The sequence below is a fragment of the Mustela nigripes genome, chromosome 1 (genome assembly GCF_022355385.1).
Source record: "Mustela nigripes isolate SB6536 chromosome 1, MUSNIG.SB6536, whole genome shotgun sequence".
Classification (NCBI taxonomy): domain Eukaryota; kingdom Metazoa; phylum Chordata; class Mammalia; order Carnivora; family Mustelidae; genus Mustela; species Mustela nigripes.
In genome coordinates this window covers 50,051,646-50,064,891 of record NC_081557.1, presented here as the reverse complement: position 1 = coordinate 50,064,891, position 13,246 = coordinate 50,051,646, and the positions used below count along the sequence as shown (strand labels likewise).

Genomic DNA, 13,246 nt, shown 5'->3' with positions numbered 1-13,246 from the left:
TACACTTAATAAAGCCTGGCAGACAGAAAGCACACAAAGAGCATGAACTATAACAATAAACCTATGGCCACATGAGTTTGAGTTCTGAAGGAAACATGGTTTACTCTTGGATTAAAGCTGCTAAAGTAAGAAGAGACAAGATAATTTTTGGCCAAAGTTGGTGAAATACTTCAAAGACCATGTATTATAGCAGGGTGGTTAGAAGAATCCTGTTTAAAATATAGGTTAGTTGTTCCCAAACACCAGTCACAGGACTGGCTGCATAAGATTTCTTTATATAGCTTTATCAAAAATATAAATAAATGTTCAGATCCCCCTGGTAGAAGCCCTAATTCAGCAGGTCTGGGATAAGGCCAACCATCTGTATTTTAATCATTCCTTCAGTGATTCTAATGAGTGACCAGGTGTGAGACTATTGTATATACTACCACCATCTTGTACTTTTGAGGCCCAGGTAATTATTTATTCTTCAATACTTTGTTCTTGTCTTACTAGGAAGTTGGACAAAGAAGGTGGGCAGGTTACCTTAAGAACATCTTTCAGCCTTTTATATATAACCACTTTTCAAGCATAAGTTCCCAATAGTATCCAGATTCTATTCAACTCTGTTAATAGAAGAAAACTTTGTAAAAGGCAACACAAAGAATTTTTCAAGTGCTTTATTTGATGACTAGAACACTGAATGTATCAAGAAAGATGGATGTTTCTTTCAAGATTAAATACTAAGGAAACACTAAATACAGAGGAAAGACAACAGAAGTAAAATTTTCTCTATGCTAATTATTGTCCAACAATCTCACCAGGAGAGTAATAGTTATACACTATTTATAATAGTAATGGAAGCCAGGTGATGTATAAACAATATTACATTACTTACTTTGCCATTGTTTCTGCAGACAGGTCTTCAGAATTCTTGACTTTTGTTTCACCTAAAAAGAAAATATTTAAAAAATAAAATTCCCAATGATAGGAATTATAAAAGCAAGAGTATTCGCTTTCAAAAATCTCACTTTGGGGAATGAAATGCAGATTTTATTATTGTGTATGATGGGCTTAGCAAGGGTTTTCTGTTACAGATGTATCTTTATAGTTGGCCATCCTAAGAAAGATATAATTCTAGTGGCCTACTAAAGATTTATCCACATTCCTTATACATCACCAGCATCAGAATTTGGTTACATTAAAGGACGTTTTTATTTTTTAGCTAAACAACAACATATATATGTGTATTTATAAAATATCTTTTATAGAAACTAAGACTTTGCTCAAAGAGCCCAAATGGAACAGGCCAAGTTATTTTGTGGTCACACTGAAATTTACTGTAATACTTAACACTATTCAAAGGAGTTGGCAAATATATCATTGAGTCAGCGACTAATTAAGAACATCACTTACCATGACCTCGCAGATCTAAAGCCACAATCCTACACTGAACCCTACTAATGATCGCCGCCTAGGAAGATAAGGAAAATCTGAGTTAGCAAATCTTTCCCCATCAATAATGATAACTTTGTTGAATGAACGGCCATCAGTTTCAAGAATCTCAGAATAATCAAAGAAAGACATTTTTCCATTTCTTTGTGTCTTCCTCAATTTCTTTCATGAGTACTTTATAGTTTTCTGAGTATAGATTCTGTGTCTCTTTGGTTAGGTTTATTCCTAGGTATCTTATGGTTTTGGATGCAATTGTAAATGGGATTGACTCCTTAATATCTCTTTCTTCTGTCTTGCTGTTGGTGTAGAGAAATGCAACTGATTTCTGTGCATTGATTTTATATCCTGACACTTTATTGAATTCCTGTATAAGTTCTAGCAGTTTTGGAGTGGAGTCTTTTGGGTTTTCCACATATAGTATCATATCATCTGCGAAGAGTGATAATTTGACTTCTTCTTTGCCAATTTGGATGCCTTTAATTTCCTTTTGTTGTCTGATGGCTGAGGGTAGGACCTCTAGTACTATGTTGAATAGCAGTGGTGATAATGGATATCCCTGCCGTGTTCCTGACCTTAGCAGAAAAGCTTTCAGTTTTTCTCCATTGAGAATGATATTTGCAGTGGGTTTTTCATAGATGGCTTTGATGATATTGAGGTATGTGCCCTCTATCCCTACACAGCAATCAATTTATATTCCCACCAACAGTGCACAAGGGTTACCTTTTGTCTACAGCCTTTCCAATGCTTGTCTCCTATCTTTTTGATAACAGCCATTCCAACAGCTGAGAGGGGATAACTCAGTGTGGTTTTGATTCGCATTTTCCTGATTAGTGATGCTGAATATCTTTTCATGTACCTGTTGGCCATTTATATGTCTTCTTTGGAAAAATGTCTATTCAAGTCTATTGTCCATTTTTACTTAATTTTTAAAAGATTTTGTTTATTTGACACACAGAGAGAGATAGTGAGAGAGCACAAGCAGGGGAAGTGGCAGGCAGGCAGAGGGAGAAGCAGGCTCCCTGCTGAGCAAGGAGCCCAATGTGGGGCTCGATCCCAGGACCCTGGGATCATGACCTGAGCTGAAGGCAGATGCTTAATTAACTGGGCCACCCAGGAGCCTCTATTGTTCATTTTTAATTGATTTTTTTGTTCTTATTGAGTTGTACGAATTCCTTACATATTTTGGATATTAACCATTTATCAGATAGATGGTTTGCAAATATTTTCTCGCTTTCTATAGGTTGCCTTTTCATTTTGCTGATAGGTTTGGGTTGGTTTGTTTTTTTTTTTTTCCTTTTGGCTATGCGGAAGCTTTGGGTTTGATGTACTCCCACTTGTTCCTTTTTGCCTTTGTTGCTTGTTCTTTTGGTGTCATACCCAAAAAATCATTGCCAAGACCAACGTCAAAGGGCTGTCTCCCCATGTTTTCTTCTAGTAGTTTTAGAGGTTCAGGTCTTATATTTAAATCTTTAATCCATTTCAAGTTAAATTTTTGTGAGTAATGTAAGATAGGAGTCCAATTTTATTCTGCATGTGGTTATCCAGCTTTCCCAACACCACTTATTGAGGAGACTATCCTTCCTCCATTGAGTCTTCTTGGCTCCCCTGTCAAATACTAGTTAATCAAGTATGCATGTCTTTATTCCTGAGGTCTTGGTTCTGTCCCATTGGCCTATGTGTCTATTTTTAAGCTAGTCCCATACTGTTTTAATTACTATAGCTTTGGATGCAAATATGACATCAGGAATTATAATGCCTGGCCTCTTCTTTCTTGATTGTTTTGGCTATTCAGTATTTTTTCCTGTTCCACACAACTTTTAGAAAATTTTTCTTCTATTTCTGTGGAAAATATCTTTGGGATTTTGATAGGTATTACATTGAATCTGTAGATGGCTTTGGGTAGTATGAACATTTTAATAATATTAATTCTTCTGATCCATGAACATGGGGTACCTTTCCATTTGTGTCTTGAATTTCTTTCATCATTGTCTTATAATTTTCACTGTACAGATCTTTCACCTCTTTGCTTAAATTTATTCCTAAGTGTTTTTATTTATTTGCTATTGTAGATGGGACTGTTTTAATTATTTTTCCAATAGTTCAGTGTCAGTGTATTAAATCACATTTTTAAAAAATATTTTATTTATTTATTTAACAGAGAGAGATTACAAGTAGGCAGAGAGGCAGGCAGAGAGAGAGAGGAGGAAGCAGGCTCCCCGCTGAGCAGAGAGCCCGATGCGGGACTCGATCCCGGGACCCCGAGATCATGACCTGAGCCGAAGGCAGCGGCTTAACCCACTGAGCCACCCAGGCGCCCCTAAATCACATTTTAAAAATCAGCTAGAGGTGCCCTGGTTGGCTCAGTTGGAGGAACATGCAACTCTTGATCTTGGGATTGTGAGTTCAAACCCTACAGTAGGTAGAAATTACTTAAAATAAGTAAATAAAAATTTTAGGAATCAGCTAGAAAAGCAAGTCTTTTCTATTTCTATTACTCCAATGAATACCTTTAAAGAGAATAGCAGACTGAAATCCTACTACACTTTGCTATTTGTTCCTGAAAGCTAATTTACAAGGGTTATTTAACATATTACAATGGTGGTAGAGCCTTCAAGGCCAAAAACAAATCTATACTCTGGAAATACAATTAAGTGCACCTGTGTGGTTCAGTCTGTAAAGAGTCTGCCTTTGGCTCAAGTCATGATCTCAGGGTCCTGGGATCGAGCCCCACACTGGGCTCCCTGCTCAATGGGAAGTCTGCTTGTCCCTCTGCCTCTGCCCATCCCCCTCCTCACGCTCTAATAAATAAAATAAAAAATCTTTTAAAAAATTAAGTGGCAAAGATATTGTCAAATTTGCTTTATTACTCTACATTTTAAAAAGGGAGTTTTTTGAAAGGAGTAATTGTCAATCCCAACTTTATCTTGAAAGCAGTAATTTATGATCTGCCTGTCATTAAACAAGACAATAATGCTAAAAACAGATTTTCCATTCACTTATTTAATAAATCTTTCTATACTACATCTTTTAAAAATCTGGCACCAATTAATCATGTGGCTACAGTATAGAAAAAGATGGGCAATGTCCTTGCTCTCATAATGTTTACATCCTAGTGTGGCAAACAAAAATTAGAAAACAATGAAAGAACAAAGTAAATTCAGAGTGTAACATGTTCTATAAATAACAAAAAGTGTTAGAGCATGTCCATAATAATTATTCTCTTTAAATGTATTCATTAGAGTAATAGAAGTAGAAACAGACTTACAAAACAAGATTTCATTCTTTTTGCTGGCTGAGTAATATTCGTGTGTGTGTGTGTGTGTGTGTACGCACACACGCATCTTCTTTATCAATTCATCTATTGATGGACATCTGGGTTCTTTCGATAGTTTGGCTATTGTGTACACTGCTGCTATTAAAATTGGGGTGCATGTGCCCCTCTGATTCACTGTTTGTATCCTTTGGATTAAGACCTAGTAGTGCAATTGCTGGGCCATAGCGTAGCTCTATTTTTAATGTCTTGAGAAACCTCCATCCTGTTTTCTAGAGTAGCTACACCAGTCACTCGGGAGAGGGTTCCCCTTTCTCTGCATCCTCCACATCTGTTATTTCCTGAGTTGTTAATCTAAGTGACTCTCATTGTAGTTCTGATTTGTATTTCCCAGATGCTGAATGATGCTGAGCATTTTTTCATGTGTCTGTTAGTCACTTGTATGTCTTCTTTGGAGAAGTTCCTGTCTTCTGTTCATTTCTTGACTAGATTTTTTTTTTGGGGGGGGTGTTGATTTTGATGAGTTCTTTATAGATTTTGGATACCAGCCCCTAATCTGATACATCATTTGCAAGTATCTTTTCTCATTCTGTAGGCTTTTTAGTTGTGTTGACTGTTTCCTTTGCTGTACAAAAGCTTTTTATCTTGATGAAGCCTCAATAGTTCATTTTTGCTTTTGTTTCCCTCGCCAAGATTTATTTATTTTAATGAGAGAAAGGGAGAGAGCGAGTGTGTGCACAGGGAGGGGAAGAGGGAGAGAATCTTCAAGCAGTTTCCCCACTGAGAGTGAAGCCCATTGTGGGGCTTGAATTCATGATACATGAGATCATGACCTGAGCGGAAACCAAGAGTCAGATGCTCAAGTGAGTGATCCATCCAGCCACCCTGGTTTTTTTTTAAGATTTTATTTTTTTATTTGACAGAGAGAGACACAGCAAGAGAGAGAACAAAAGCAGAGGGAGTCAGAGAGGGAGAAGCAGGCTTCCCACTGAGCAGGGAGCCCGATGCAGGGCTCCATCCCAGGACCCTGGGATCTTGACCTGAGCTGAAGGCAGATGCTTAATGACTGAGCCACCCAGGCATAACCCCTAGCCACCCCATTTTTTTCGTAGTTTTTTGATTACTGATTCAAATTTGTTTCTTGTGATTAGTTTATTCAGATTTTCTATTTCCCCTGTTTCACTTTTGGAAGACTGTATGTTTCTAGGAATTTAACCCTTTCTTCTAGGTTATCCAGTTGGACACTAGGATTGCTAATTTTAGACAAATAGCTTTTCACAATTTGGTATTATTTCCTTAGAACAGATAGATTCCTAGAAGTACAACCTCTATTTCAAATGATATAAATACTGATAATTCAAAGTGCTAAATTACTTCCCAAGAGAGCTCTATCTGACACTAAAGAAAAGAACAGTGAAGTAGGAGTTGGAAGATGTGATTTCTAGTCCCAATGTTTGAAAATATTTGTTTTCTAATGCCTTTGCCAACACTAAGAATAGTTTTTGGAAAATATTAATTTGATATCTAAAAAAATGATACCTCCTATGTGAATCATATCTGATTACTAGTGAGGATGAACTTTCTCACGTCTGTACGTTCTCCATGAACTGTGTCTTCATGTCCTTTGGTCTTGCATATCCTGTGTCTGGGATTTTTCTAACCATGTTCTATCTTTTGGTATCAGCCATATGTAAAAATGACTTACTGACATTTGATCAAAACTTTAGAATGATTTACTTTCTCAAATAGGACACAATGAATAAAATTTATCCTTTTCTTTTTCTTTTCTTTTTTTTTTTTTAAAGATTTTATTTATTTATTTGACAGAGAAAAATCACAAGTAGTCGGAGAGGCAGGCAGAGAGAGAGAGAGGGAAGCAGGCTCCCCGCTGAGCAGAGAGCCGATGCGGGACTCGATCCCAGGACCCTGAGAGATCATGACCTGAGCCGAAGGCAGCGGCTTAACCCACTGAGCCACCCAGGCACCCCAAATTTATCCTTTTCTTAATTGTTTTAACTTCTTCAAGGAATAACTATTGAGCACCAACTCCAGGACAGGCCCGGTGTGTTGTCATATTAAGAGTGAATAAGCACAGTTTCTGCTGTCAGGGAATCTCACGATCTAGCAACATAAATATCAACCACAGTTGTTCATCTCTTCCTTTTGCTGTCAGTATACTTGTCCTCTGGCTACACTAGTACCTTTTTGTTTCTAATTTACTATAGTATTTTACCAGTTAACATGCGGGTGGATGTCTGAGAGTAATTCTGCCTCTCAGGATCATTAGGTGCTTGGGCTTATTCCTGCTGTTTGCCATGGCTGCCTTCTCAATCATGTTCTAGTGTTTACAAAAATATGAGCTCTGGAGTCAAGTCAATTGCCAGAGCACTAATTTTTACATAACCATTTTTATTTCCTAAGTACTGTCACATATAAACTCATTTAGTGGGCTGGTATACTGTCAGGAGTAACAACAACAAAAAAGGGCAGGTAAATTTAACCAGCAAAAGTCCAAGCTATTAATATTAAGCTCAGTGGTAAGGAATTTCCTTGATTATACAAGTAAACCAGATAACAATTGGGACATAATGACTTATGTATAAAAGACTTTCACAAAGAATGGGATGCTAATAGATGTTTTAGAAAAAGGGAATTGGGTGGTCAAATACATTTGGAAGACACAAGTGAAATGAAATAGATTTATTTAGAAGAACATCCTAAAGACCTTAATAACATACTGATATATAGTGAAATTCTGACAGAAATCAGAGGAAGATATTATATGTTATATTTCTTAAACTCATTTAATCATAAAAACCTTATTTCATTAATATCTCATGGAACTTGTAATTTGTAGACTATACTTTGGTAAAAAAAGAACTAGAGATTTCCTCTGCACTAACACATATAATGTCAGCAGCTATTTATCAATCACCTCCTCTATGCCTTTCACTTTCCATGTTATTTTATCTTTTTAAGAAAAAAATTTATTTAATATCAATATATGTTAACAAATCACTTATAATATTTGTGCATGATTTTAAAATTGACAGTTTTCATATTCCACTATTTTACATAATTTTCAAAGAAATCTTGAAGTATAAGAAGACTTTATTTGGAAAGTAAAGGCTTACATGTCTTGTTCTATTGGTTCAGGGGAACTGGAATACAGTGACTACTCCAGCTCCTACATTAGGAACAGGCATGTGATGCTATTACTCATTCATTCAAGAAACATTCCTTGAGCATACAATTAAGTGCCAGGCATAACTAAGCCATGGTCTTCACCTCACAATCTAGTTACCTAGTTGAGGAATGTAAATTATCAAAGCAATGCTACTAAAATGTGAAATGTGGCTAGTCCAAAATGAGACATGTTATAAGTGCCTTACTGCCTTACTGAATTTCAAAGACAGTATAAAAAATAAGGTAAAATATCTCAGTACTAATTTTTATACTGATTACTTATTAAAATGATAATACCACAGGTACAATAGGTTAAATAAGATATATACTATTAAAAACAATTTCACTTTTTTTTAACCTATTTTATGTCTCTACTAGATTTAAAAATCACATATGCGGCAAAAATTTACATACATGGTTTGCGTTATATTTCTGTTGGATGACACAGGTGTAGGGAGATTAAAGAGCCTGGCACTTAGAGCCAAATCAAACAGCTACGTTCTAAAATAAGAGAAAGGAAGTAGCAAACAAGATAGGAATCAAATCATTTAGTAATTTAATAACAGATGATTAAGTGCTTATGTGTCGAGAACTATTCCCAATAATCCTGCTGCCAGGAACATAATGGTATATTCAGGGCCCTCCTCAATTTCATAGCCATCTAGCTCTCGTTACCCAGAACTGCATTCCCCCTTGCTCCCATTTTTCTGTCCCTTAGACTCCCTACTGGTAAATAGAGGAAGTATGTACATCTCCCTGATAGAACCAGAAGAAAAATAGGAATAATGCTACTATGTTCCTTAGCAGCACCTCTCCTTGTACAGAGTCAAGAAAATCAGGAAGATCTAGAACTGGTAGCATTCACAGAGACATACATCCTCTATTCTAGACAAGGGTATCTTCAACCAAATATCGTTTACTTCCCAGTAGCTTTAATGATCTATTTTAATATAATTAAAATATAAAGCATTATTGGGGCACTTGGGTGGCTCAGTCATTAAATGTCTCTCTTCACCTCAGCTCATGATCCCAGGGTCCTGAGATCAAGCCCTGCATTGGGCCCCCTGCTTGGCAGGAAGCCTGCTTCTCCCTCTCTTACTCCCTCTGCTTGTGTTACCTCTCTTGCTGTGTCTCTCTCTGTCAAATAAATAAATAAAAATTTTAAAAAATAGAAATAAAAAATAAATTTAAAAAATAGATATACATATATACATAAAGCATTATTTTAAAAAAGAAAAAAAAATTCCAAATATTTATGGAGCATCTCCATGTATAAAGTACTATGCTAGGGTCTATGAGGGAAATAAAGGATAGATATTATCTCTACCTAAAGCACCTGAATAGAATATTTCTGCTTACCCATTACTTAGATTACTTAGATACAGACCCCCACATTTGACCAGGAGCAAATCCCATCTCCCTCATCCCAATGCAATATATATAGAACATTTTATAAAATGTTTGAAGAACTAATGGATTAAAGCTTACCCTAGAGTAAAGAACAGGTGATCTTGGGCCTACCATGAAAAATATTCACAATCAACTCACACCTCTAACTTTCTTATATCAAGCTATACGAGTGAACACAGAAGGAAGAGTTAGGTTAGTCAGATTCAGCCAGAAGTAAACAATGATTGTGCTAACATCAACTTCTTTTATCAGCTACTTACTTACCGTGAACACAGCCCAGGATAGGGCAGAATGGCCTCCTCCATGCAGAAGTAGGAGGACGGGACCCTCTGAGCCACTCTTATAAACTCGGAAAGTGTATGAATAGTTAAAGATAATGTATCTAAGCTTTTGCTCACTGAAGTTTTTGATTTATTATTTAATTGTAATAATACTGATTAGAAAACTCAGGCAGTACCAGACTCTATATAGAGCTGCAGACTTCCAAACTTAAGAGATACTTAAATAGAAGTTTCTGAAACACCAAACCCGTTTTGAAGCATGGAGCCAGTATGACCACTTTTTCAATGGGGACAAAAAAAAAAAAATCCCTTTGCCCTAACGAAGACCTACAGTTCCTGGTTTCTATATGCTAAACTGATTCAACTCATCTGATTCATGAAACCTTCCCCTGGGCCCTTAAGATATATATCAGTGTCAGGAACTTAATTCTTAATCCTTTCCCCATGCATTAGACAATTATGTCCCAATATGATACTGGCATAGACTTACAGGTTAAATTCCATGCTGTACAATTACAGGTGGGGAATCAAAATGAAATAAGCAACAGGACTAAAGAACACTTTAGAAACTATTAACGTGTCTTCTTAGACAGCATTATAAGCTTGCTAAAGAATAAGCCATTTTGCAAAGGATATATCCTTGCCAGTTTCATTCTCTACTTCTACATCTTCCATGGACTCAAAGTACTGACTCCAAGAAACAGGGGAGAAGTCTCGCTTTCTTCCAGGGCTAAGGGGGAAAAAAAGAGAGAGAGGGGGAAAGAGAGTTCAAGTAAAAAATAGTTACGCATGAAAAGATAAAATCTTGATCAACAAATGCTAAATGTAAATATGAAATGAAAATTGGAAGGGTATTTTCTCTTTAAGAGTGAGGAGTTCTCATACAGAAACCATCACGTAAAGATGTGTTTTTAAAAGTTCAAGATATAAGAGTAAAAATGTCAGGATTTTAGAAAACTCATTAGTATATTTTAATCACAAATATATCCCATGTATACACACCACAGAACTGCTAGTTCTCTCTTCTTGTTCTTGGCTATCGGCTCATTCCTATCCTCTCAAGCCATTTTAATATCATTCCTGCAATAATCATTTTTGTTCACTATTCCTTCTTTATACTTTCAATCTCGCACATTATTTCATGCTTTTTCATTATTTCCAACCCATCAATATACAAGCTTCATAAAAGGCAAACTGGCCTTGACCTTCTAGGAATTTATCCAAAGATATGCTCATGCAGAAATGAAATGACTTATCTATTTAATGTAGCACTGTTTGTAATAGAGAAAGATTAGAAACAACTTAAATATACAGCAACAGGTAATAGATGAAAATAAGTTGTGGTACACAGAGAAATAATATTTAGTTACAAGAAGATGGAAGCAATTATATGCTGATAATATTCTTCGTATATGGATAAGATACACTGTTAAGTAAACAAACAAACAATGCACCATACTACTATTTGGGTAAAAACAGGAAGTATGTGTAAATATAATTGCTTATATATGGTTAGAATATCTCTGAAAGAATTATAATATAACATTTGATATATCCTGGAAGGGGAACGATGACTGGGAGATGGGAGGGACAATTTCCAATGTACATCCCTTTCTATCTTTTGATTTTTGAACCATAAATTATTTTTTAAAAATTACTCTAAAACAAAAATAACCAGTAAATGTCTGTTTACAACTTCTGTCTTCAACCTTGGATGAAATACAAGAAAGGAAGCCTGACACTTACCTTATTTCCATATCTATTCTCCTCAGTAATGGAGAGAATTCAGAATTCTGTCAGCAACAAAACGTTACCTCCTGCCAGATATCTTCCTATACATGCCGTGGAGGCAAATGGAGAATATACACGAAGTTATAATACAGAGCCCCTTTTAAAGACTTAAGTTAATACAAAAGCACTCTAGGTTGACTATAATATGGGAATTACAATGAAGTAACCATTAGGTATTCTTTCAACAGCTAAATATTTATTGAACAGTAATCTATTCTCTTCTGGCATTGAACAGATCAATAGTTCTCAATCCATGTAACAATAATCACCTAAGGAGTTTTAAAAATACTGATGCTTAGGTTTCACTTCTAGAAATTGCTTTAAATGGCTTGAAGTGTGGCAAAGGCACTGATAATTTTTAAAGTTCCCCAAGTTGAAAGAGAGGTGCTAGGAATACAAAGGTAAGTGATTTGGAATGAGAGAAGAGTTCAAATTCCTCACAGTTCCTACCATTTCCCTATAATTCCCTATAAATCCCTAACAGTTACAGTATGGATTTGGGCAAATTCAAATTATTTAAATTCTTTCTGCCTTGGATTATAGCAAGTGAATAAAGTATGTTTTTTCTTTTTCTTTTCTTTTTTTTTTTTTTTTTTTTTTTGAGAGAGAGAGAGAGCACATGTGTGTGGGAAGAGGGTAGATGGGAGAGGGACAGGGAGAGAATTTTAAGCAGGCTCCACTCTCTGTGGGGGGCTTGACTGTGGGGCCGATCTCATGACCTCAGCTGAAACCAAGATTCGGAGGCTTAACCAACTGAGCTATCCAGGTGCCCCAAATAACATACATTTTAAAGGATTCTAATACATCTGGCATTTCACAATCTGGTTTCTCTTCATATCATATAAATCTTTCACCTTTTACTAATAATACATCTGGCATTTAGTAGTTGCTCAGTAAATGGGTAAAATCCGATCTTCTGATAGAAAAACTGCCTATACAGAAGTAAACTGCAATTTCAAAATAGACAAATTTTTTCTGGTTTGCTGGTTGCACCTGAGTTCCTACTGGAAAGCTAAAAGTAGAATTCTTAATTCTACGGATTCATCAGTCACTCACAAATCCACCTATGCATATACTAATTTGAGTATAACAGCCACACATAACATGTCAAACACATCATAATGGATTCTAAGTATCTATGGATGAATTTTTGATGTCTGGACCTAGGATATCATCACAGTAATAGTATCTTAACATTTACTGTGCCACAACAGTGAATCATTTTGCCAAGTAATTTACAGGCATGATTCCATGGGTGGAAGAAAATATTTGCAAATCATAGATCTGATAAGGAGCTTGTATCTAGAGTATATAAAGAACTCACAACTCAGTATAAAGACAAATGACCTGTTTTTTTTAAATGAGCAAACAATTAGAATACACATTTCTCCATAGAACAGCTCAAATGACCAACAAGCACATAAAAAAATACTCAGCATCATTAGTTACTAGAGAAATTCAAATCAAAACCACAATGAAGAACCACTTTACACAACCAGGATGGCTATAAACAAAAAGATCAATAAAGACAAGTGTTGCTGAGGATATGGAAAATTAAAACCCACATATATTGCTGATGAGAATATAAAATGGAGCAGCTGCTTTGGAAACTAGTTTTGTCAGTTCCTCAAAAAATTAAACACTGAGAAATACCATATGATTCAGAAATTTCACTCTTAGGTATACCCAAGGGAAATGAAAACAAATGTCCACTTTGAAATATGTATAGGAATGTTCACAGCAGCATTGTTTGTAATAACTAAAATGGAGAAAAATCTCAAATGTCCATCAACCATTGAATGGACAAATTAACTCTGGTATCCAAACAATGGAATAATCATTCGTCAATAAAAGGAATGAAGTTTTACAACCT

At 35.7% G+C, this 13,246-nt stretch overlaps 1 protein-coding gene across 2 annotated transcripts in view; it reads right to left on the bottom strand.

The window, feature by feature from the left end:
• The window catches only part of PPME1 (protein phosphatase methylesterase 1), a 62,228-nt gene that overhangs the window by 30,911 nt on the left and 18,071 nt on the right, over positions 1 to 13,246 (bottom strand). For both annotated transcript variants that reach the window (XM_059410541.1, XM_059410551.1), the window contains 4 exons: positions 10,219 to 10,312; positions 9,566 to 9,658; positions 1,396 to 1,453; positions 878 to 929 (listed from right to left, as the gene is read on the bottom strand). In XM_059410541.1, the coding sequence (XP_059266524.1) occupies positions 878 to 929; positions 1,396 to 1,453; positions 9,566 to 9,658; positions 10,219 to 10,312 (297 nt within the window). The remainder of the gene's footprint in view (positions 1 to 877; positions 930 to 1,395; positions 1,454 to 9,565; positions 9,659 to 10,218; positions 10,313 to 13,246) is intronic.